This window comes from Corvus hawaiiensis, chromosome 4, assembly GCF_020740725.1.
Source record: "Corvus hawaiiensis isolate bCorHaw1 chromosome 4, bCorHaw1.pri.cur, whole genome shotgun sequence".
NCBI classification, from domain to species: domain Eukaryota; kingdom Metazoa; phylum Chordata; class Aves; order Passeriformes; family Corvidae; genus Corvus; species Corvus hawaiiensis.
Window position 1 is genome coordinate 54,061,204 of NC_063216.1, and position 26,648 is coordinate 54,087,851.

The 26,648-nt window shown below is 36.4% G+C and overlaps 1 protein-coding gene across 1 annotated transcript in view; it reads left to right on the plus strand.

Moving 5' to 3' along the window:
- FOXP2 (forkhead box P2) overlaps positions 1 to 26,648 on the plus strand; it is a 413,000-nt gene that overhangs the window by 277,849 nt on the left and 108,503 nt on the right. The window contains exon 5 of the mRNA XM_048301832.1: positions 11,402 to 11,491. Within this exon, the coding sequence (XP_048157789.1) occupies positions 11,402 to 11,491 (90 nt within the window). The remainder of the gene's footprint in view (positions 1 to 11,401; positions 11,492 to 26,648) is intronic.

Here is a 26,648-nt window from a genome sequence, read left to right on the forward strand (position 1 = left end):
CGGCGGTGGCGGTGGAACGGAGCCGTGCCCAGCCGAGACGCGCGCTGGAGCGGAGCGCGGGGGGGTCATTGCTCGGGGGCCCGGCTGAGACGTGGGTACAGCGCCTGGCAGCGGCAGCGAAGCTGTGACCAGGGGAGGCGACGCACGGAGAACTGAGCGGCGCGGCCCGGCCCGGCCCACGCAGCCCCGAACGCGACCCCGGGAAGAGCGCGCAGGCACCAGCAGCCCCGACAATTCCAACACGGGAGCGACCAAAAGAGAGAGCAAAGACGCAGCGAGACAGAAAACAGCAGCCACTCGGAAAAACGAAAAGATCATAGTAACTAAGACCTTAGGGATAGTAAAATGGTATAATGTTAAGCAAAATTATGGTTTTATAACAAGGTGTGACAACCAGCAAGACATATTCGTGCATAGAACTGCTATTAAAAAGAATAACCCTGAAAAATGGATCCCAAGCTTGGGAGATGGAGAGGTGGTGGAATTTAATATTGTACTAGGGAGAAAAGGGTTACAAGCATCGCAGGTCACTGGGCCTGATGGTGTTTCTGTAAAAGGCAGTATATATGCAAAAAATCGTAGTCATGTTAGACAATATCTCCATTGTAAGCCCCCCCTACAGTGTCCCTTTCCTAATCCCACCTTTCCCTTTTACCCTATGTCCTATTACCCCCAGTGTATTCCCAATCCGTTTTTTCACCCATGGTTTCCCTCACAAAACCATGCTTTTGCCAATTGTTTCCCCAAAAATCCCTTTCCAATGCCGAGTGGGGGATGAAAAGGGGAAGGGAAGAAGTTAAACCCTCTCCTGCCTCAGTTTCCCCACAAAGCATGCTCAGAGAGTTCTGTCTCCCTTCTGTCAGCCCTAAGATGTTCCACAGAATCTGATTGGACATTTAAAGACTCAGGAGGGTGGCTTGTTTTGTCTTGAAACTGTTCTTGTTATGTTTATCCAGTTGTTTTCATTCTCCTTTTATTAAAATAAAACGGGTGAGGTGTTGGGGTCCCTCCCCCGCCGTGTAGCCCTGGGAGAGGGGCCCTGAGGGCACAGACACGGGGTTTCCTGCCCCTGCTCAGCCTCGTTCCCATTGGTTGGTTTGTGTTCCCTGCGCGGGCAGAAGGACCCTTGGTCCCGTGACTGGGACAGTTCCTCAGCAGTTCCGGCCATGCGGCTGGAGAAATAAACATCTCTGAAACAGCTGTCAAGAATCTGTCTGTCCATATATATTTCCTTTCCACGGGACTCCTGGTTTGATATATGCGTGTTGCAGGATCCCCACTGCAACAAGTCAGTGCTAATTTTGTCCAGTTTTCGACAGAATATAAGCATTACCTTTAAGAAAAAATAGTATTTAGTTTTGTATGTGAATACATTTGTTACTTCACACATATATAAACATATAAACTAATTTGTGATCATGGAACAGAGGTTCCTCTGGAGTCTCACTGTCCACACTTGGTACCAGATTTCAGTTCTTCAGAATTATTCGAAGGAGTTTAGATCAGACCTTTTGTTTTCAGCACATTCAGAACTATTGCCCAGTCCCACCATTGATAAGTTAAGTGTCTAGAAATGGGCTGTTATTTGCATAATTTACTTCTTGATCTCATATCAAGACAAGTTTTACTGGTTGGGTTTTTTGTTTGTTTGTTTGTTTGTTTGTTTTAACTCCAGACCAAACTCCACTTCTATCTCCAAAACCTGGTTTCTCAATATCCTTGAAAGATTGCAAATAGAATGGCTATTGATGTATTGCCTGTTTGCATTCATCTTTGTTGTTTCTTCCCCTAATCATTCTTTCAGTGAATATGTTCCTGTTAGTATAGTTTATGTTAACTAAAGTTTTAGAAAGTGTCACAAAAATACCCATTAAAAAAAAAATATATATGTGCAGTAAGATTTCAGTTCAGCTGATTTTGCTTTAGCAATATAGACTGATTTTTAAAAAGTGGCTGAGATTACATAGTGACATTTGATCAAATTAGTTCATTAAAAACATGAGCGAGAATGGGTCAATTTGCTTTTGTTTTTTTTCATTTGTGGAGATGTCTGCTTCAGAGCTTCATTCTTCCCTTATTTTTCTCTCCTCATCTTAGTTCTCCATTTGAGCCAGATCTCTGTTGTTTCTAGTAAGAATTGTAATAACAAGAAAATCTTGTTTTCTGCTACTGTTGTGCCCATACTTGGAGGTGAGGGCACAAGAATCCTGATCAGAGGCTCTGGCTGCAGTTAGGGCACAGAGCACTTAATTCTAAGCGATCTCCTGTTCTGTATACGCTATTTCTCTGTTCAGTCCAAAATTTCAAGGATAGTCTCGTAAACACAGAAGTGGTCATGGAAGGTCAGAAAATTCCAAAGAACAACTCTGTATGTGCAGCTCTTGCTGATCCTCTGCTGTTAGCTCACCATGGAAACAAACCATGCTGAAGCTTCATGATATTCAGTTTATGAGAACATGGTGTTATTTGAAATGTAGCGAGGTGTTAGACATCACAGTAATCCGAACTTGGCATGCTTTCACAGGAACCACACAATCAAATAAAACTGGGCTGGGAGACACTTCTGAAGATCTTCTGTGTCCCAGAGCAGAAGTGGTTCTCTTAGATGTTTCTTAAGATGCTTCTTGAACAAATTCAGCAATAATGATTTTGCAGCATGTACACAACTTATTGTACTCCTCCACTACTCTACCACTGGAAAGTTTCTTCTCAAATTTAGTTAAATCTCCCTGGATTCAGTTTAAGGCCATTCTTGCTTGTCCTTCCCATGGAATACAATTCATTTGTTCTGTGCAAAAACTTGCTGATGACTGCTACTGCTTTAGGGTTGGGGTTTTTTCCTGTGTTTATGGTTAGACTTCTGCTATCCCATATGTTGGATTTTCTCATTGACATCGTTACTACAGTTCTTATCTGCTTACTGGTACAGTAGTCCACCTCTTTGAACCATTGTGCCCCAAGCTGGGTACATCTCACTGAGTCTTTAGAAGGTTGAGGAAAGTAGAGAAGATACCAGTTTTGTATATGACACTCTTGTTTTATATCCCAGTTGCTTTTATCATAATAACATGACAGAATATTTTTGTGTGTTTAATACATGGTTTTCATCACAGATATATATGTTAAATTTTAGATTTCTTTAAATTATGCTCTTGTCAGGACTAAAAGTCAATAATTAGATCTATTAAAACTATTTAAAAACACCATTTAAATTTATAATATCAAATGTGAAACCCAGTCATGACCTTTTTCTTCTCCACTGATTATCAATTGGATATTTCAATAATGGCTTCTGTGCCTTCGTCCCATACAGTAAAAGCCTGATATGACCATCTTGATAATATTTTTTTTCATGGTTACAGTCTCACTCATTCGCTGGATATGGATTTGTAAGGGCAGTGGTAAATCTAATTGTTATCTTTCAAATATTTGGAGCCCTTTCAATCAGTGGCTCTTCAATAGATGTGTAATTTCTCACACTTGGGCTGGCTGAGAGAGTTTGATTAGTATAATTCCTGTGATTTTATTTGATTTTGGTACCATGTAAATCCATTGTCTTTGATGGGTAGTTTTGGTTACTAGCTTACAGGGAGAGTATCCGGATGAGGAATCTGTGCTTCTGATATTTTGTGTCAGCACTCCTTTACCAGTGAGTGCAGACTGTAATTTAATTGAAAATAAGTGGTAAAGATAGACATATTTCAATCTGACTTCCAAATGGGTAGGGCTATTTTAGGGTAAAATCGTTTTGGCATTTGTTCTTCCCATGTTATTTTACCTCTCTGTGTTAATTAACAAAACTAATCAGTCCTCAGATCTGTTCTCTCAAACTTGAGGTTCTATTCTGGGAATCTTGCTGTTGGCCAGAACAAAATGTTTGAGTGCATGGTTCCTTCTGGTTTGTATCTGCCTCATTTTTTGGTTTAGTTTATATCTTGGTGATGATTTTTTGTTAATAATTTGATTAATAATCGCCATGGTGAATTAATTGTCTTTAATTTTAAAATTTCCATTCAGGTTTTTGTCAGTTAAAACTATTGCCTTCTAACAGCCTTCTAACAGTTACAGTGCTTCCTTTGATACTGTGTTTCTTTCCACTCCCAAAGTTGCTCCGAATTTTGATCTTAGTATACATGGGACCGCCCTTGCTTTAATTTGCATCAGCTCCTTTCTTATTTATGAATTACCAAATCATCTATTATTCTAAGTCAACACTACTTTGTTTCTGACTGCTTTAATTGAAAGTAGATTTCACAGCCAATAAGGGAATGTCTACAATGGACAGACTTGAAAGAAGGTCTTTTTTTAACCAACTCCTTTCAAATCCTATGTATACTTTCTACCATATATGCATAATATTATATAAGCTTACAATAATTTTAAGGATTTTTTTTTTTATTTCTGGCTTCACACATGGGATAGCTGTATTGATTGTTCTTCTTTGCCTGCACACTTAAATAACTTCTATATATCAGCTAGCAGATTTTCATTGGAAATAGATCATACCAGTTTTCATGTGGAAATCTGGTACATGCCACCATTACCACATTCTTTTCATGTAGAACTAAGAGATTAGCTCTCCTGTTCAGCTATTACATGTCCCAATCTTTTAAAAATCACACCACATGGAAGAATACAGTAGTGTCAGAATATTTGTGAGCTTGTATTGCTGGCATTTTATGTGTGTACTTTTTTTTAAAATTTCATAAATTCAGTTAGTAACTGTGTAATGTAAGTAGTAGAAAAGAAGTAGAGTAGATTGCCTGCTTCTGTGTTGACAAAAGGAAAGTTAAGTTCAGGCATGTGGGATGAAAGAAAGGAGATTGTCAGGTTCGAGCACAACTTTGGTGTTGTGAGCCCCCATCTCTGCTAACCCTTGACATTTGCATTCTTCAGCTGGTGTGAGCTTTGGAGAAAGCATTTGGATTTGCTGTCAGGCACCATGTTATGCATGGTCTGACATGGAGCCCTAATGACCAATGCAGACTGTCTACAGGGAAGAAATTCCTGCTAATGCCGCCAGGAATTGAAGCATGTAACTGTTATGGGTGTTTTGTTTCTAGTTCTTGGTCAGTCAAATAAGGGGCAGGGAAAATTAAAGAGTTGTTTTTGCAAAAGTCTTTAGAATCTATTAAATTGGGTTATAGGGAGAGAATCTAAATTGGCTTTAAAAAAGGAAATATGTAAACTGCTAATTATTAGTGCCCTGTATTTATTTAGCATCCTTCATAAAGGAAAAAAAGTAAGACACTAAACAAAAACAAAAAACCAAAACCAAAACCAAGCAAAAATACAAGAGCCAAGTAACAACATAAAACCCAACAAAACGAACAAAAAACAACAAAAAAAATTCCCCCCCTCCCCCCCCCAACCCAACAGCAACAACAAAATTGCCAAAACAATTAGAGTGAAAAAATCTGGTAATTAACTATTATTTTTCACAAAACTAGTCTAATTACGAATCAGTCATGGTAAAATGAAAGGTCAATAACTACAGATGCATAATTTCTCTCTGATAGATTGCTGTTAGAAAATAGGTTTATGACAATTATGTGATTAATTTCCTTTTATTAAACAGCATTATAAGACTTCATGTTGCATTTATCACTTTATTACTGTTACTTTTTCTCTTCAACTGAAAATTAATCCTGGATAACATCAGGATAGAACAGAAGCTCAGGTAGACTGAGGATCATTTCTTCTAGTGGTGTTTGTGCTGCAGGGAAGACCCCAAATCTGAATCAAAATCAGAGCCTCAGTATGCTGAAACTGGCAGTTATCAGCCTAAGAAAACAAAACACACACGTACCATCACCCCTGCCACCAGCCAACCAACCAACCAACCAACCAACAGCAAAGTGCTCTTAGTCCAAGGAAACGAGAGCCAGATCCAGAGACATTCTTATGTTTTCTGAGCTGAAACACTTGAGAAATATAAGTTAACCTGTGATCCAGAACATCTTTCCCTACCTGCCCCCAGCCCTCAGCGTTCTCTGCTGTTTTATTTTGAAATTCACCAGGCATGAAGAGTTGCTGTCCTGGACAAGTGGAGAAATTTCCCAGCCTTGGAGAAGCTGGGCAGCCTGGGGATTCAGGAGCCAGACAATTATTTGCACAAATTCCTGTAGCGTTAATACAGTAAATGTTTTCAAACACATTCAATGCTCACTTAATCCTGCCCTGTAGGTTTGGGCTTACTACTGCATTTAGTGGGCAGTTCTTGTCCTCCTGTCTAGCAGGACTACTTGGGATTGTAACACAGTGTCGAAGACTATTGCCTCTTCTTCTGGAGCATAGTATAGTTTCAAATATTTTGATATCTTCCAGGTTTGTGTTCTACTATTAGGCAAGGCTGTGGGGCACCCTCATCTAGATTCAGAAGACAGAAAAATCTTTTTTTTGTTTAAGTATTGACATAGCTTGATGTTGGGTTAATTGAGTGAAATACTTCTTAGGGAACATACAGTTTTTTTAATTAATATATTCCTTGAGATAGGTGCCAATAACCTTAGCTATCTGGTCCCTCATTTCTACTTCTGTAGGGAAACACTGTAAAAATTGTTGTCTATCTCTCCTAGGTGGAATCAGACAGGTTATATGGCTTGGATTTCTGTTACATACAGGATTTCTTTAACTTTGGGGGCTTTCTGGTGTGGGACATTTGTCCTCAATTTTCTTTGTGTGGCTTAGTGTAAAAAGAGTGTTGTTCACTGGGGAAAATGGGAGTTTGCCTTCTCTATCGAGTCTTCTGGAGAGACTGCTGCTGGAAAGGAGTTGGATCATCTTAAATTCAATATTCTTTGAATAGTGCTAACTGCTTTGCTACTCCATTTGGAAAGATTATAAGCTGCTGTGCTGTCTGACTCTGATAGTCATTAGAGAACTTTCTGGGCAAACACAATCAGTGAGAGACAAAGGCGTAGCAGTATCATTTGAGTGCTATTAGGAAGAATTGAACAATGTTGTCTTTCAGTCACTATCTTTTGAGGGTTTTGTACAACTGTGGGTAATTCTGGGATTCTTGTTGGGAGCCAAGCCAGAGAATAGTCCCCCAGCAGGTTATAAAGGGTCAGAGGTTCTCCTGGAGTGGTTTTTATAATAAATGTAGCTATGTAATCATTTGGTTAACTTGTTATTCAACCAGTGCAGAGCAGTCTTTGGCCTTAAATCCAGCTTAGCATGTTGATACGTTTCGGTTGCATAGTGCTACCAGCAAGATGACTCTCGTTTGACATATTCAGCCATTTGGAAACTTCTATGTTCAGAAACTTACTTTACGTTCAGCAGGAATGTTAGGGTATGCAGTCATTTGAAAAAAATAAAATAGGGATTTGGAATTAGAAAAAGGAAGGAATCTGGTTGACTTCTGGCAAGTGTTTTGGTTTTCTGCAGAATGTACACCTCTTGTCAGTATAAATAGGGAGTGCCTGTATAAACATTCTTGTTTCGCCTGTTCCACATAATAGTTTCTTGTATCATATTTCTTTTGACCTCGCTATCTGAAACCAATTACAGGAGATCCATTTGGGCCGCATCTATTTTCATAAGAAGCCCAGGCAGCAGTGTTTTTCTCAGAGATGAATATCAACATCAAATATCCTTCTGAGTGCTTTGTTATTTATGTTTCAGAGAGATTTTGTAGCCTTCAGCTCTCAAGAATGTGTCACGCTGTGCTGTTTATACATTGACGATATTAATGGGCATAGATGTCATTTTTCATTTTAACGTCTCAAATGCAACAGGCTGATAGGTTAAACATTCCTGGTTTTAAAGGAAGGATATGAGTGACATCTGTTTCCTAAAAATACACATATATTTACTTTCTAAAAACTAAAGTAATAAGTTTACCATCTTTAGGTGACAGCTTTCACTTTATTAAAATGGTGAAACTTTAAAAATATTTTTGAATCATGCTTACATTAAATAGAAGGGTTTGGAATACAAAATTAAAGCAAGTTATATCTCATAGTATTATTGCCAACAAACGGCAAAATCTACTGCAATTTATCAACGTTAATAGTGTGAGTTATATGCAATTATTTTCTTTTTTGTTCTGCTTATGTTTTAGCTATGCCAAAGCTTCATAGTAAATATTAAGAAGTAATGTTCCCAGTAAATATTTTACCGGAAGACACAGTGAGTTCTGGAAACCATATGCCCGAATTTCCCTTCCTATATAGCCATTACTTAAAGCATTATAACGATTTTCATTTGCGTAATTAAAATAATTTCTAGTCCTCAGTTCTTTTTATTGTTCTTGTCATTGAATTTTTTTTTGTATAGTTTTACTAATTTAGATAACTTAATTAAGGAAAAGTTCCTACTAAATTTGAAACAAATGTTATTGGAAACTAGATACAATTTTGACTGCCCTAGAATCTGTTCTTTCTGCACTTAACTTGAGGTGGGACTCAACATAAATTTGATCTGCCAGATTTATAAGTGTCTGTTATTTTGTCTTCCTCACACTGTTTTTGTCACAGAAATTTATAAATGATACGTGGGATGGGTGTTTTCTGGAAGTGTAGATGTTAAACTATGAATTTTGAAAGATACTTTCAAGTTGTCAATTTATTTTGCAAAGATTTAATAGCAGCAAATGAATTGGTAGAACTAATGTTTTATAGTCTCATAATCTTTACTTACGAATAATGTGAGTAATAATGCTTTGAAATTAACAGTATTTCTGGGAGGTTGTTTACCATGTAGCAAAATGTAGAGTTAAGCAGCACACTGGGAGAAAAAACTATCTTATGATGACTGCTCTAAGAACAAAGGCTGACAGTGATTTCTCCTTATGAGTTTTAAATCATCTCTGATCTCTTGAAATTGTTTTCTGTTCTTCTTCTATCTCCTGTGTTTACAATAATCTAAACTGCCACAATAAGATCACTGAAGTATTCAGGTAGTCATCATTTATAAGACATTCTGTATTAAAAGATAAGCCTTTACTCCTTTAGAGATATCCCAACCAGCACATATGAATCAAAATAGTTTAAGTAGTAGAGCCTTTTATGCAAGCATATCCTGTTGTGCTGCCTTGCTTTTTCATGAAGTGTGACTCTTTTTGTAGTTAGCTGTAGGAAGTCATACTTTCCTAGGCTCATTCCATGGGAGTATACTAGCCACAATTTGAAATCATACTGTCTAGATTAAATCTAAGCTACAGCAGACTATAATTCTCTAATTTTCAAGTACTGTAAATGTACAGCTTTACCAGATGCTTACTTGCTTGTTTTATTGCATTGATGTGGGGACTTTGCTGCTGAGGAAGATTAGGATTTCTGCAACTGCCAAAAATAAAAAAATATTATCTTTATGGTTTTTTCCATGTCCTCGTACTCCAGATCTCGTTCTGGCAGGATCACCCCAAATGGTGAGGTTGATTTTCCTCTGCAGTCTCTCATGAATTCAGGACTGCAGTAGTTCTCTTGCTTCCATTCAAGTTTTCCTTTTGAAGAGCACTAGAGATTAAGAAGGAATATAAATTTTCCACAGATCTTCTGTTTGTGCTTTTAATCTATTTTTGCTTAAACCACTGAAGATGTTGGCACCAAATCCTGGTGCCCCTGAAATCAACAGATACATTTAACTCTGATTTCAGGCAGAGAAGGACCGTCCTTTAGGATATGCTCAAGAACTGTGAGTGCAGAAGAGATCATGCTGTTCACATAAGAAAGAGGTCACCCAGTGGTTCCTTGGTAACAAAATATTTCAAGTGCACTTTTAAATATGTTAACTCTTGTTTATTTTTGGCAGAGAGAAGATAGTTCTGTGCATCTCATTGCTTAGGTTTAGAGGAATGTATACTCTTTGTAAAGCTGACCTGTAATTACTTGAGAATTTGATGAAACAATACAGGGATTGTTGTGGGAATGTCTCCAAATGTTAAAAGTCTGCTCTGCAAACTTTGTACCAGGGCCTTCTATGGGGAGACGAATCAATGTTGTTAGGAGATGGTACTAGTGCATTCACTTTGTTTACTTTGGTTTTCTATGTCTGCCTGCCTTCTCAGAAAACTTGCTTGGAGCCAGACTGTAGCAGCCCTCTCTCTGTCTTTTCATAATTGATCAGGGGATGACTGCCTTCCCTGAGGGTTAAGACGTGGCAACTTTTTCTGTTTGCTCAGCATCTCAATGCAGTAGTTCAAACATTGTTCACACCAGCTGGCAGTGTAATGCCATATGCACATCTTGTCAAAGCAACTGTTGTCATGGATACTAGAAACTATCTTAAAAACCAGCTCATTTGAGTCTAATCAAAATTGCACCTTTCTTTATCAGCTGAGAATCTTTATTATTTTAGGGAACATTGATCAAATGGCATTTATTGCAGCACATTCCATCTACAGTAGGTTTTAATATCAGAAATAATAGTGTGATGTATTGCAAAGCTATAACTGCTATTTATTGAGCTGGTTTTTCTGAGGGGAAAAAAATGAGTTCTCCAGATAGTTTCAGTGGAAATATTTTGAATCCGGTTTTTTGAGGTTGTTTTTTTCTTTATTTCTCAGTAAGTACCACTTTAAAATAATTGACATTTTAAAAATAATTTTATGGGGAAAAATAATATAGATTAGCATTCTTCGGGTAAGTGGAATGTTTGTTTACATTTCATATGTTTAACTGTATTTTGCTGAGTTGGAATGAAAACATAAAATAAATGAAAACATCTTCTATTTTGATTGGGATACTGTCATCCCTGAGCCTGATCTGGTTGGTTGAGTAGTAATTTCTTTGTTCTCTGATTTTCCTAAGAATGCAAATTAAAACCACTCATTTTTATTTGGCGTTAAAACTGCACTCTTTTTTTTTTGTCAAAGGAGAGGTTTCTCCTTGAATTGTAAGTACAAAAAGTGTTTTTAATCTTCAATGAATATCCTTATTAATTCACTTTCAAGATAATCTGATGTTGATTTGTCAAATTTAATTACAGCTTCTGGTAACACTTGAAGTCTACTTGCTTTTACTTCAAATTGTAATACGAAAATGCAAATTGAATGATAATTTGCAAGGGAGTGGGCATTTTAGTTGAACACTCAAAGACAAGTTCCTTGTGGAAATGAGGCTATTGATGCAGTTTATGATTTTTCCTCTTCAAGCACTTCAAACAAATTAACTTTATTTCCTGCAGGATTTCATGTACATCCATAAATTCTAGTGAAGTCCTATATATGTACTTTCAGAATATTTTTTTTTAATGTTACAAGTGAAAAAAACCACCCTGAAGTCTGAAATCTAGCAAATACAAATCAAATAGGAGGGGATTTTTTTGATTCAATTGGACTTTTACCTAACATTAGCAATGAGTAACTGATTTCTTTCTAGGAATTGGTTGAATTTATTTACTTTTTTTTTTCTTTTTTTTTCTTTTTTTTTTTCTTTTTTTTTTTTACTTTTAGGCACTCCAGGCAGCAAGGCAGCTGCTTTTACAGCAACAGACAAGTGGACTGAAATCTCCTAAGGGCAGTGAGAAACAGAGACCGCTGCAGGTTAGTAAAGTCTCCTTGCTTTTGGGGCCTTAATCTCAGGGAAGAGTGCCGTGCTCGCTCACATGTGAGGGGTGTGTGTCAATGCCTGTCCTCTAATGCCATATCTGGGCGTATTCACATGCTGCAGTTTGCAGGCTTCTTGCTGCTGACTTCACAGTAAAAATTCACTATAGGATACAAAAGCCTTTTGTGGCTATAGATGCTTAAAAGGTCTAAGACTAAGTCTGAGTTCAGTAACTGTGGTATATTAATTCTTTATAGACATGTTACAAAACTGGTATGTGGTTTTTATACATACATGGTTTAAACAGTAAAAACATGTTGAGAGCAAATCAGTATCCGTGAAAAAAAAAAAGAAAAACTAAATAATTCACAGGTACTATATCTAAGTGAAAAACAGAGAAGTGTTCAGAAACTTACCAACACAAGTGCATGAAATTATGAAAGAGCTGCTTCTACCATTTTAGAAAAAAATATATGTCATGAAGTTTCACATTAGGATGTTGTTGGGCTTCAGATTGTGAATGGGTAAACAGAAGTTCTGTTATTGAATAGTTATTTCAAATGCATTAGTAAATAAAGATATTAAGACAGTTTTATTCTGGGAAAATTTTATCAGTGTGGTGTTTTCATGAGGTATTAATTCATTTATTCCTAATGTGAAGTTCCATATGAAATTGTTTTCTTCTGAGAAAACTTGTTCTCTTTTGTATATAGACCAAATATGGGTGCCTAACTGCTGAATTATGTTTTGTTGCAGACAATTTTATTTCGTTCAGGAAATTTTAAAAAGTATAAATCCTCCTGTTCTCTTCCTCAGATCTATTTTTCTGGGTGAGCATTTATTCTCTCGGGACTTCCCCTGTTTTCTGATGGAGTAGGGTGTTTTTATCTCATTTTTAGTTTTTGTCATGCATAATGGAGGACCCCAGGCACTAGAATGTATTTTTTTCTCCACCAGGGAAATGCTGTGAAATTTGTTCACTTGTGCAATTTCTGAATGCGATTCACATTGTCTCCTTTTCTTTGTGAAACTTGGTGGAGCAATGTTGGACACAGCAAACAGTTCCACATTCCTGATCAGCTCTCTTCAAATATACTTTTAAGGTTTTATTTATTTGCTCAGAACTGAACAAGAATTTAGGAATATGACTAAAGAAAATGGAAAAAAGGAAAACCTGACATGATGGCATCCTGCCATACTGTAGTTGTAGTCCAGTCCTGGCTGAGGCTGCGTCCTGGGACCCTCTCAACTTGCCACTCTTCACCCTTGACTTTGCTTTGTATCAAATATGTTCTGCACTGAAGGCACATAAGAAGAGTAGTCATAAAGGTAGAAGCTTATGAACTATGTGGGTTTTTAAAGTTTTTAAAGTGGAATTAGTGACCTTGAAGGGTTGAACCACAGAAATGATTGATTTAATGAATATTGTGAAAGTACTTTATTCTGTTAGCTCCTCATTCTGAAAGATAACATGGGCTGTACAAGGCATGTAGAAGATCCGTCTAGCCCTATGTCCTGTCTCTAAATTGGCCTACACCAGGCAATAAGGAAAGTATATGAAACAGGCATAAATAGTGGTATTTTCCCAGTATATGTTTTCCAGTGATCTTACTTTAATCCTCCACCTTTTAAACCAGCACAGTCTGGGAGGTACTGACTTCTCTTTTCACATTCTCCACCCATTCACAAACTTTCTTTACAAGGTTAAAGAAGTCTGGGGGTGCGCTGTTTGTGGTAGGCATTGGTGAAATGGTAGGAAACCATGTTTGGAGGCAAAAGATGTGCAGAACCCAGAGGATGATGAGATGAAGAGAGGGAGTCTTGTGCTTTCATACTCTGAAAACTCTAACGCTGTCCTGATGCCTTTTAAATGCTAGGGGTTGGTGTGTTGGTGCTGTATCGCTTGTTTCCCAGGAGGAGTCAACATCTCATGAGTCATACTTGAGAAGCAGGAGGAAGAAAATAGAGCAAATCATTTTATTTTCAGAATTGTTACATGCTTCCTAAAGCCTAGATTATTGCTTATGTTTCCAACTTTTTCTTCCATTATCAGTGTGTACACAGTGCCTCTTGTTGGCCTTGAACACTTCATTTGGTTCATTTTTAAAGGAGAGGAAAAATGGAATTTGCTCCCAGACTTTGGTTTTATGTATCAAATACCATGTAAATTCAGGTATGAGCACAAACTACATTTTAATTTGCTTTTCTAGTGAAAAGGATGTGTAAAGGTTTTGGACGAGAGTGCTTGGAGCTTTTCTATGGCTGTCTCTTACTGCCCGTTTTTCATCATGTAGTGGAAGTTCACACTTAGATCATCAAGTTCCCTGTTTGACCAAATACTGTCATAAAATTGTATAGCATTATTATTTTCTTATGCCAGATTTAGTAGTAACTTCTAGCAGTAGAAATTGCTAAATTTGTATAAGGTTTATAAGACAAAAATTGAGGTTTATAAGACAAAAATACTTGTACTTGTATTTGTGATCAAGAAAACACACTTCTCCCAGTATTTTAAAATACTTTAAAATTAGTGTGTATCTAATTTCCTCTATTTCAGAGCAATTTACTAATCTGGCAACTGTTGATACGTTAGAATAGATTTATAAATCTAGTAAAAATGTAATAAAACTTTTAAAACTAGCTCACACATCTGCAAGCAAATGCGGGTATTAGGTAAGCCTTGCCCGTGCATCCCTGGTGCTCTGTATTTTGACGTATACTCTTCTATTGTTCCAAGTGCCAAAGAGGGAAAAAACCAGTATTTATTTTAGTGGCTGTCTTTTGGGGGGGGAAAGTAGCATATGGCGTTTTTATGTATGTTCTCTCTGTTATTTCATAATGCGCCAAGTATTCTAGTGACTTACAGCACCTACTAGCTAATCAGCAAGTTGAAAGCTGATTGAAGAAACCTTCAAATTTGTGTCCTCAGCTTTGCAAAAAGAGGGTGTTGGGTAAGTCCTCATGTTCTACTGTGCTTTACTGAGGGGATGTCTTTAGGGGAACTGCTGGAATTCTCCTAGAATGGTTTGAGTGTCTTTTGTATCCTCATGAAAAACCTTTATAAATTTACCACTAGCTATGTGATCTGTTGTAGAAGTGCAAAAGTTTTTGTTTTAGTTTCTAATGCAGAAGTTACTTTTAGCTAGTAGTTACCCTATATTTTCAGGGAGAGGAGGCTTATATTTAGATTGTGAGTTAACAGAATACCTGCAAAAATTACAGTTTTAGATAGACGCTTGTCTTGATCTACTATTACTTTGATTTACATTTGTCTGGGTTTCACACTGCAGATGGCATAACCATTAGCATGTCTTATGTAAAACAGAAGAAGAAAAACATCCCTTTTGACAGGCTTGAGTACCAATTGTGGTAGTGATTTTACTTTCATGTATAGATATCCGAATAAATGTATTTGAAACATGTTTATATATGCCGTTCATTACACTGATGCCCGAATTGAATGGATCCAATCAGTACGTCCATTGATTAATGACATATTGCAAAATAGCTATGGAGGGTTTGTGATGAGAGTTGAGGATAATGTTAACCTGCATATGATGAGATAATGGCGTTTACGATTTTACCGTGCATCCAGTAAAATATTGCAGTAGTAAGGTTAAGATTTTTGTAGTACTGTTTTTTGTTTCAGAATAATTTTCTTTTCTGTAGAATTTGTTACAATGCTAATCCATGGTGAAGCTTACTGATTGCTTTCAAGGATTTCTCTTCCTATCACCAAATTTCCATAGTAGGCATAAGAGGGAAAAATGTCACCTCAACTCTTAGGACATGTAGTTCTTTTTCCAAGGGCAGAAAGTCACTGTCCTTACAGCCACTGAAGAACCTGGTGTCATTTAGCTTGAGTTTTAAAACTGGCAGCTTTATTTTCATGTTACATTTACAGTCATGAGCGAAACATGGTGTTCTTCAAGAACTGTGAGAGCACAAGCATAACCCAAAGGTAAATGCTGTCAATTTTCTGCCATTGGTGGGTATTTGTGTACAGCATTGCAATTATTTCCCTTCCAGGTAGGCAACCTCTATGCTTAGACTAATCTGTCTATGATTCACATACTGTTGTTGTCTGCACAGCATGGTGATTTGCACAGTTAGTTGTAATTGTACTTGTTTGCCTAGTTGTTTTTTCTAGAGACAATAATGTCTCTAAATGAGTAGTTTATTTTCATAGAGTCAGACTTTGAATGTTATGTCAATTAGAATAAATAGATAATTATCTTCAGCCCCATAGTTTAATATATTGACGATGAACTGGTTGTTTTTCCTTCTGACTAGGAGATTTTTTGTTTCAACATCAGTACTAAAGCATTCTATAAGAGGATGGCATGTCATGAAATCATGACTCCTGGAATCAAAGGGTTAAGCTCATTGTGTACCAAGCCTGTTGTATAAATATCATGCTGTATGGAGTGTTGAGTTGTTATGGTAAGCCTTGTTTATTTAGCATAAGCACTCCACTGAAGTGTAATAATTTGATAAAATTTGGGAAAAGTATACACTTAAGTTTAATTACTTAATTTTTATTGCATTGGTGCATAACATCAGAAGAACCACTTTTTTTTAAAGACACTCAAAATGCAATAATTTAGCATGAAAATCTAGCATGAAAAGATATTCATAGACTCTTTTAACCTACTCTCCTTGCTTTACTCTATCCTGGTTTGGTCATCTCCCTTTGGATCTTCATATGGGCCGAGTTTAAAATTCATTGCACATAATAAATAAGCAAACATAACATTAATATTGTAACCTTTAGTTACTTTTTAAAACATATATAAGGAGTTGATGAGAGATAAGAAATAGGGAATGTGGGAAAAAAGAAGCAAACCCCACTGCTTTTAAATTATATCCTCTGATTTAATGCACTTTGACTTCAACTGTGCATGCTTAATGTCAGTCAAAAAATTGCCATTTTAAAAACAGCAAAAAAACTTGTTATGGTTGTAACCTAGAGAGTTTTCTTTGCATTACATTGAACAAAAATAGAAATAAATCTAACTGGTTTAAAACTCTTTTTTCATAAACTGCATGTTACATATTTCTTTTATCTAATGCATGCTGCTAAGCATATGAAGTAGGAGGATTTTGTACATGGTAGAAAACACTGATATAGAAAGATGCAAATGCATAATATGTAGTGTAAGAGGAGAGTAGTGATAAACAGTCTTTCTCCCTCTCGAGTATAATTCTAGAGGAAATGCGTGGCCTACATATAAGCAAACATTGAGGCTTGGGGTAAATTAAATTTGGAAGATAGCTGCTGGAAAATTGTAAGTCCCATTTTCCCTTGTAAGTCTATTCGGAGGAATATGCAGTTATCCTCTGAGGTGCAGAAATTTGCATCAGTGATACCCACTCTAAAGACAAGGATAACCCCAAGAGATGGAAAGAAGGCAAGGAGTTGTTTTTACTTAAGGTGTAGGGGGAAGGGAAAGGAGAAATATCCATGTTCAAGCTTATATGATGTAGAAAACAGGAGTTCCAGTAAGGAAGAGGTATAAATACTATAATAAAGAAAAAGAAACTGGACATTATTTCCTTCATTTACAGTGGAGGTGTCAGTATTACAAACCTGCTGGGATGGTCTTATTTATATAGATAGAACTTGCTCCAAAGACTTACGTCCTGTCTTTGACAACCTTTTGTACTCATGGAAGCCCATATTTTGCATCATGTCCCATCTCGCTGTAAAATCTTTTAATAACAGATAGACTTAAAGTCACATTTTACTCTTGAAAACTTCGAATATTAAAAATGTACATGTATTAAGAAAGTGGCACTAGTTAGTATGGTTTCGTTTTTAAAGTATATATGTGTCACCTTGAGGTTTTATTTCTTATTGTCATTTTCAGGAATATAAAATATTCCAGCTAACCTTATGTGTGATCTTTGTAACATGTGAAAATTTTAACTAGCAGTCTTCTAATGGAAATTGTCACATAATAGATTCGTTTGTGTCTAACGGAGACAAAAAACCCCACAAACAACTAGCTGATACAGAGATCACATCTTTATCCTGACAACATTGTTGCAGTATTGTAAATATTACAACATTGTTACAGTATTATAAAATATTTTGGATTCAGAGGAAAGAAGTATTATGCAAGTTTTGTTTACAGGTATTGAATGTGCAGAATACTAATTAGGATTATTATGTGATCAGGGATTTCAAGAGGCATTTTATTATTAAACATATGTCTGTGCAGAATCTGATGTGTCAATCTGTTACCGTGACTGTCCAGGAATTGTCATCTACATCACTGGAATGTCTTTCCTTTCCCCCTTTCTCTCTTGTTGATTCTGGTACTTCTAGAGAACTGGGAGTAGAGGGAGAACACACACTCCAGTGCTTCATTCAGATTCAGACAGGCAAACCTTCAGAGAGAGTGTCTAAGTCTTTTCACAACAGCTTTTACATGGCAGAGCAGCAAACTCATCTTTCCCTCACAGTAGAATCTGCAGCCTGCTGACACCAGGAAATAATGCTGTGTATGGGATGAGTGGACTGTTTTTTATATTCTGAACTATAGGAATCCCCAAGCCCTACTGAGAAGTTTATTTGCCTTCTTGAGCAGCTGGCCCTCCCAGCAGAGCCAACACGCACGGCTGCAATTGCTCCTCTTCGGGCTGTGTGAGTAGTTCCACTGCAGAGCTGGGAGATGTAGGTTCCCTTGAGCCACTTCTCCAGGCTCTTGCAACAGGTCGGATCAGCCTGATTCTCATACCAGCTGGCTCATTGCCCAGAAAAGCTCATGAAGAGCTGAGAGGGAAAGTGTGAATGGTTCCCCACTCAGTGTGCAGCTCTATTAAAGGGTCTGCTCCCAGGCAGGGCCCTAATTATGCTGGTTTAGGATCGCACCACTCAAGCAAGGCTCTCCTGATACTCTTGAATTTGAAAAACACATTAGTGTACATCGATTTAGAAATTACCAAAGCAGGAAAAGCAACTAAACAAAATACTCTATGAATGCTCTAGATGGGGGTAGATATTTCAGAATTGTTTCTAGTTAATTTATTATTAAGGAAAGCCTATTTTTTTTTTTCTTTCCCCAGCCAAAAGGTTTTTCCTTTCATCAGGCCATTATAAAGTCAAGAAAATTTTTGGACAAAACCAAAGTTCTGTGACTAAACAATGAAGGTTTTTCATTAACAGTAGCATATGCAACTTTGCACATGAAATTTCCTTTTCTCTCCATGGCTTTTCGAGGCATTCCTTGAGCTGATTTCTTCACATACTTTTCAGATCAGTTTTTGCTTTGTGAACTGAATTATTTTTTTGACATTTTCTAATGTTAGACATTATTTTGTGATGTCATAGTTGTCCAGTTGCTTTATCAAGAAAGCTGACTTTACTGGGGGTGTGAGGAGCCAGCTAATCAGGAATCCGAATGTATGCAAGATCAACATAAGTATTAATTTTAGTTTGCCATCACTTGGGATGTATACTTATAAAATTGTGTTAAAAAGTGGTAAAATTATCCAAATGATCACACAATACGCAGTAATGCTACAGAAGAAAAGCATATAAGTATATGTGCTGATGAAAAAGCAGTCACACAGTGGGGTGGAAAAGCATATCAGCTTCCTATTGTGGAAGGAGGTTGTCAACAATTGCCACTTTGATGTTCTAGGTCTTTTTATGCCTTCTTATGCTTCTAATATTTTCTTGAGGCAGACAGATGAAGGTCTTATGAAATAGAATTAATGGTGAAAAATTTACTAAACACTACTTCAGTGCTTTACTACTTGATTATGTGAAGCTTTGAAAAGCAATTGTATAATAATAATATGTACAAAAGGAACTGTACAGTGTTTCAGCAACATCGATATGCTTCAAGGATCTTACGAAGAACTTGAAGTATAAGTGAAGAATGAGATTTTCCCACAAGTGTTCACAGTAAATCCATTTATTCAATAAATATACTTTCAGTCTAATAGGAAAGACAGCTTCCACGGTATTGAAGAGAACCAATACAGTAACCCAACATGTGAGAAAAAAATATCAAAATCAACTCTCTATTTGCAGAAGTGATTTCTAAATTGATACAGCTGTAGTTTAGTGCACAGATAGCTTTGGGCTTGATGCTTAGGAATAATGAAATTTTCAAATTTAAATAAAATATTTCCTAATAGAAGATTTAGGGTGAAATCATAGGCAAAACAATGAATATTTCTGTTTTAAGAACAAAGAATACCATGAAAAGCCTCGATTTGAGGGCATAGTATCTGATGGAGAATTAATAATGCAAATTCAGAGGCAAATTGTGATTGATGTTGGTGTGTACAGAAAAATATCTCTTGATTAGAAACGGTTGAACCCATAGTCTGGGTAAGGAAGAGAAAAATGCCAAACTCCAAGCCTTCCATAGCAACAAGGGGCATGTGTTTCATCCACGAAAAACAAAATAGGAAGAAAGAGTTTACAAGAGGGTTGGTCTGTTGTACAAGATTGATACCTTTCAAAAATTTAATTTAGAAAGTAAATTCTAAATGTTAGAAAATTCAGAAAAAAATACAGTCATGTGCTTAAGAATTGAGAAATTTTTTTTTCTTTAGTCTTACGTACATCACCTTAATGAAAAAGGAAAAGAGAAACTCAGAGTTTTGGTCACTGTATGACCGTGAATGACCAGAGATATAACATAGGTGAGAAAAATAAGATACTGTCTTAAATTTAGAACTGTGTTTCCAATTAGAATAGGGAAATACTCCAGTTTTTAAAGAGATCTTTGAGATATCATCTGGAATAATGGAGATATGCAATCCATCTAATTTCTGGTGCCTTATTGGTATATTAGAAATGTACTCCATATAGGTTCTGCTGAAAGATTCAGGGTTCTAGTACCTATGCCCTGAATATCCACGAAATGAATGCATCTCACTGTTTTGACTATGACTGATGGCTTGGCATGTTTGCTATATACCTACAGTGAGGTTGTGTAAATTCTGGATACATTTTTATGTTACAGAAGTCTGAGAAAGTTTCCTCCGGAAAAGATGAATACAGGCTGAAACGTTGGGATTGCTCTGGCAATTTGGGTCAAAAAGCAAACTTTAGGAATGAAGAAACATCTTTGTATTTCTTTTAAAGAGTTTTAAGTACAGTAACATGTAATTAAGGTAAGCATGAATGAACTGTGGAAAAGAAAGCTTTTCTGTATGCAGAGAAAAGAGTTCTGGAACATTTTTTGTAGTAGCAGCACTGGAACCAATAGCCACCACCCATACATTTTGCCTGCTTTAAGTTAAAGCTTGACAACCTAGAAAGGTATTTGCATGACATGAATTAGAATGAGAAAACAAAAAGTTAAACTCAGAAAGTCTCTTCTAGTCTTGTAGTGTTGTGGGATTCTTTTGTTGTTGTTGTTTTCTTAAAAAAGATAAAGACTCATTGAAACTGTTCTAAAGGGATTTTAATGCCTTCTTAAAGTAACAGAATTTACATTAAACACCCTAAAGAAAATGATAGTTTATTTTTTCAGAAGTCGTATTTATTTTCTGCATATTTATGTCCTGTTTTACGAATAGAAAACACTGAAGACTAGCTAGCAACTAGCATTTAGTAAGATTCAGGTAGCATCCTAAATTCACAATATTTCATCTGTTTAAATTCACTTTCAGTGTATGACCATTTTGGATATTTTAATCCTCACCTGTTAGATTACAACAAAGCATTTCTATGAGCATAATCTAAGTAGCTGTAGCTTTCCCATAATTTAATATAATCTGGACTTTCTCAGGCTGTTAGATACAAAAATATATTGACTTCTTAATTATCAGTAAGACTTGTAAGAAATACCACCAAATTAGTAAATATGGACATTTTTAGTAGGAAGGCATTCGTTCTAAAAGTAATTCGCTTTTCATGGCAATAACTACACTGAAACAAGAGTCAGAATTTACTAAAAAAACCCATGCATCTTGTAAAATACTTTTTCTTCCAAAAATACCCACTTTCAAAATGCTTTAGAGTGTTTATAGTGTTGAGGTGATTGTCTCATAGGGCCTGAAAATAAAGTGAATTAGTCTAACAGCCCACTTATGAGATCATTATTATTGCAACCGTTTTAAGGTCTGGCACATACTATGACCCAATAAGTCTCAGAGTCAAGATTAAGAGAGGGGGTTCTTTTCCACATTAAGAAAAGTCATGCTAATTTAGCATCCTGCAAAATAGTTTAGTCTAGATTTTTTTTTTTTTTTCTGGCTGGGGAATATTTGGTTAGAGCTCTTTGAGTGAGTATTCAATCATGGTAATTGGGCTGGGCAGGTACAGCCTGTACTGTAACACTTCAGCCATACCTCTAGAAGCAAATAATTATGACTTTGTGTATTATTCTTTATGATATTTGTAGTTAAGAAACATAAATGCAATTTTATCAGCCTTAATAGCTTTAATAATTGTGTCCTAAAATGCATCCAGAGATAATACTGTATCAGCAGCTGTTAAGACTGATTTCCTAATCCTCTGGGGTTTTGGTAACATTGCCAAGATAAACTGAAATAGTAAAACCTGCCAATTGATTATAGGGGTTGGACTGTCAAGGTAAAATATTTATCTAATTTTGTTTGATTTATTGAATAGTTCTACTTTTTTCACTATAAGTGTAGTAAGTTCCTAGAAGTTCTTTTAGAAAGGTTTGAATACAGTCGTGGCATCATCTTTAAAATAAATTCCAGTGTAATGAAAACCCACAAAATTATTTGATAATACTTTTATTATATGTAGAATCATTTAACTTTTTAAAGTGAAGGCTCTAAGTAATTTTAGTGATAGCAGAATTGGACCCCCTCTTGTAGTTAAGGTGAGATCTAATGTATCAGAGATGCTGTTGCACCACATCATTTACACAAAAATTGGTTCTCAATTAAACCTCTGTGAATGGCAAAGATTTTAGGAGGAACTCAGAAGCAGAATCCTATTTCAGAGAAGAATCCTTGTTATTTAAGACACTTTATTCCCCTGTAAAACTGTCAACAGAAATTCTAAAAGGATTTTGAAAACCTTTGTTTCACCCTGCAGAACATTTTATATTTTCCTTGTCTTTTCCTTGGTGATTACACATCATTAGCACAGAGCCTTCAGAATGGTGCCACAAAAATGGTGAATACATTATTCTTCCTCTTTTCGTTCGGGGACATTTATTGTTGTGGTTTTCACTGCATTACATATAAACATTTTTAGTTTCATTATTATTAGTTTTAAATGTGTTTTACACGAGAAGGGTATCTTTTATAGAATCATAATTAGTGTGGTTTCTCTCTTAGAGAAAAAACAGTGAGAAACTGTTGTTTTTGACAAATATTGGTCTAGACACTTGGCTAGACTAGCAGTCCATGATCAAAAAAGCCACTGGTTTTAAACTTAAAATGCATTAGATTTCATCCTCAGTATTGATCTCATTGTTAGGATGAAACTTCTATTTTCATTCTTCTTACTATTGTAGTTATGAAAGCTTTGTGTTAGAGATTTGGTTCTAGTTGTATTATTAACTGTACAAAATTTTAATGTGACTCAGATATCCAGAGAGCATACAGTGCATTTGGGCACTACTAACGGAGTGCAAGGAGGGAAAAAGAACCGCAGAGAGCCACAGAGACATGCATCATTGACGTACCCATTCAAGTGGGTCTGAACAGCAGGCAGCTAGTTTATACTTGTACATCCCTGACTGTATTTCATGCCCAACTGTGTGAGCACAAGAAATAGGTATGTATTATTCACACTTTTAAGGGAATACCAAAATCCATTGGCTCAAGTTTTGAATATTGCTTGCTAAAGGAGAAGGAGATAGGATCTGTACAGAGCCGAAGATATCTGCTCTTTTATCATCCCTTCAGCTCTTGTAGTTCTTCTGAGGGTCCACAGGATCTAATTGTTCTCTTGCAGTTTGTGGAGTAAAAGACATGAAATTAAGCTGAAAGGATGATGTAGGTTTTCAAGCAACATATATCCAAGCTGGGGAGCACATCTCAGTATTCATATGTCAGTGTGCTTGTTCACTTTGGGGACTGAGTATTGATCCCTGTTAAAGGCAGCCCAGTAAGCTAAATGATAGTTTGGTGTAATTCATGCTTCTGTCTTTTCAAGCAATATCCAGAAGCCAATACGGTTTTTTTCTGATGATGCACTTTTGGCCATTCAAGTGAACTTGACTTCCCTCCAAGAACAATCTTGTTTCACCAACAAACTTCACATTTCACAGATCATAGTCCAGTTGACTTCTCACAACTGATTTTAGTCATGCTTTGAAGACTGAACCCCCTAAAAATATCTGAACTTTTACAGTGCAACCTCCTAAGGAACAATTCTCTTTGTGGCACAATGCTGATATCAGGATGATGCAGTGTGCATTTTACTAGCCATAATTACTTTGCATGGTGGTGAAAAAATTGGATTAATATGATTAAGCCCAAGTAAAATAGTTGGGCCTTCAAGCAATTTCAAGCTACATAGCCACTTTCTAACACCATAGAGTAAATCAGGTGCTGAACGTGTGTCATGCTCTGAAAGCAATTAAAAAGGGGCCTTCAAAAAGAGAAAAGTAGTACCTCAGTTCTGTGGGAAGTTCCATGGCACTTCCATGAGTTTGTATCTATGTTACATCTTTGACCATGCAGTGAAGCCCAGACCCTCAGATTCCTTGTCCTACATACAGGACTTCAGTGTGTCTCTGACCATAAGGAAAAGGGATCTTCCATTTAATGTCTTCAGTTCCCATTCAAATAACCCACAGTCAAAAAAAAGGAGAGAAAGGGTGCCTGCATTCCATAGAAGTGAGGGAAGCATTTAAAAAAGCCTTTAACACAATTCTTAAAGTAGGTTCCATTCTTTTGATGTGTCAGTCTATCATCTACCATTAAGTTGGTGAAAACAACCATGAAGCACAGTATCAAGGTAAGTTATAAACCTAATTTTAACTTTATCGTGGGCTACAGTCCACATATAATCTCATATAAAATACTACTATGAAAATAGGCAAAATGAAATTCTGTTATTGACTGTCCTGTTCTGAAATAAGCTAAATTTCAGTTTTGTAGAAAGTTAAGTAAGGACTAAAAGAACCTGACAAAGAATGACTTGGTGGCAGAACACAGACTTAGCTTGAGAGATTACTCATTTCAATATGCAATTGAGGCTTTTTTGTTGTATTTCAGATACTTCGTGTGTTTCTGGGTATACTGTTTTCATAATTGCAATATTAGATATACATTTAAAAGCTAATTGTTCAGTATAAGTCTTCCATATGTTTGGTCTCACTGAGAGCAATTGTATCCCCTCTGATTTTCTTCTGGCTCTGACAAAAACAGCAATGAAATTGTACTAGGAGGTGGTGGTAATTAAAAAATACTTTGTGTTTCCTTTTTCCTAAGACCAATGTCTATGTTTCTACTCTGAGAGATCCAAGAGAGGCAAAAGTACTTTATACAGTTATGATAAAAGGGCTCACCTTAAGCGTAAGACATATATGAAAGATTAGGGTATGATCTTATTCCTAGGAGGCAATTTATGATTTACATCTCTTACATTGAGGCTAATTTTAGATAAAAGATTGTGCTAGTTTTTCTGCTGATCGGCTTTCCCTAGTGTAGTCATCCATCCCACGCTTCCTTTGATAAGAGTGTTTATCATTGTGAAAAAATATGAAGGGAACTGAAGACCTCATCAGGAAGAGTGGCTGATTTTATAGCTCTCATACCAAAGTGTGTGTACCAAACTCCACAGCGATTGCTTTCAAGAGTTTTCTGAGTTTTAAAACGATAGTACAGCTTTGCATTTGAAACGAGGATGTATGAACAAACTGATGTAGGTATCATGTTGCGTCATTTCATGTGCATACCAGGTTTTTTAATCTAACGTTAAAAGATTTGCAATATGTTGGGCATGTTATCCAGCTTCTACATGTAATTATATTGGTAGAATTATTTTAAAATACATTTGATGAGATTTTTGACTTCAGTATTTGTTCTTTAGCAGAATCCTGATTTCAGGTAATGTTTAACATCAGTAGGTGCTTTTCTTCCCAACCCGGGTATTATGGATGTACAAACATTGGTTTAATGTGCCCAAGCTGTTTAACTTTGATCTTTCTTATTTTCTTTTGTACGTTTTTGTGTGCCACATATGATGTCTTGAGATATAAATACTAGTTGACATGTCTATCTGGTTGGGTAGGACTACAGCAAACAGTGAATGCTTGCATTTCCTTCTGCTACATCAGCACAGAGAGCTTCTGAATCATTTGACTCAACTTCAGGGATGTTTCTTAGTGTGCTTAAAACCATGCTCAGCAAAGGCTGATGCAGTATGTCATCCAGTCAACCTATGAAATAATGGTAAAATATGGACTTTGTTTTATTTCTTTCTAGCCTGGAGAAGCTAAATATTTAGTGGAAAAAAGGAATAGGAAGAAATTTCCCAGTCCAGAGTCCTGCTAAGTCACCTAGGAAGTACCAGAGATCTGTATCAAAATAAATGATTCCCAGGAGTTATGCAGCATGGCTTCTGCTTCACATTGTAGAAATGTCTCTTTTAGAAAATATTTTTTCATTTTTATTTGTTTTACAGCTAAATGATAGTTTACTATTGAATTAAATATACCTATTTTTAATGTTGAAAATTCTCAAAATCATTTGGTTAATTCTTTGTCCATTTTAATTTCTGATGGCAGCTTACAGTGGTCCTACGTGCTGTCCAGACTCATTGTCATTTGTCTCTGATGCAGTTCCCAGTTGCTGACAGTTAAGATCCCCACGTTTGTGCTGTTAGGCTAGAACTGGAAAAGCATTGTCAGCTCTCTTTGATGTGATAGCTTCAGGCAGATGCCATGCTCTTTTTCTGCACTGAAAGAATCATCTAACAGTCAAGTTATCTCTATTACAATATAACTTTAATATAAAAATTTCTACATTTTTTGATAGCCATCAGAGGAGCTGGTTTTCTATGTTACAGAACTCCTGTGACTGGGTGATGTTTCAGTGTCAGAATGGATGAGATTGTTCAAACCTGGCCTACCAGTTTATTTCTGGTTTGGTGCTAAGGATTGTAGATGTACCACAGTATTTGATGACAGATCTCAGGCCAAAAGGATATCCAGTTCTAAATACTTGTTCTGAAACACAGAAGAGTCTCAT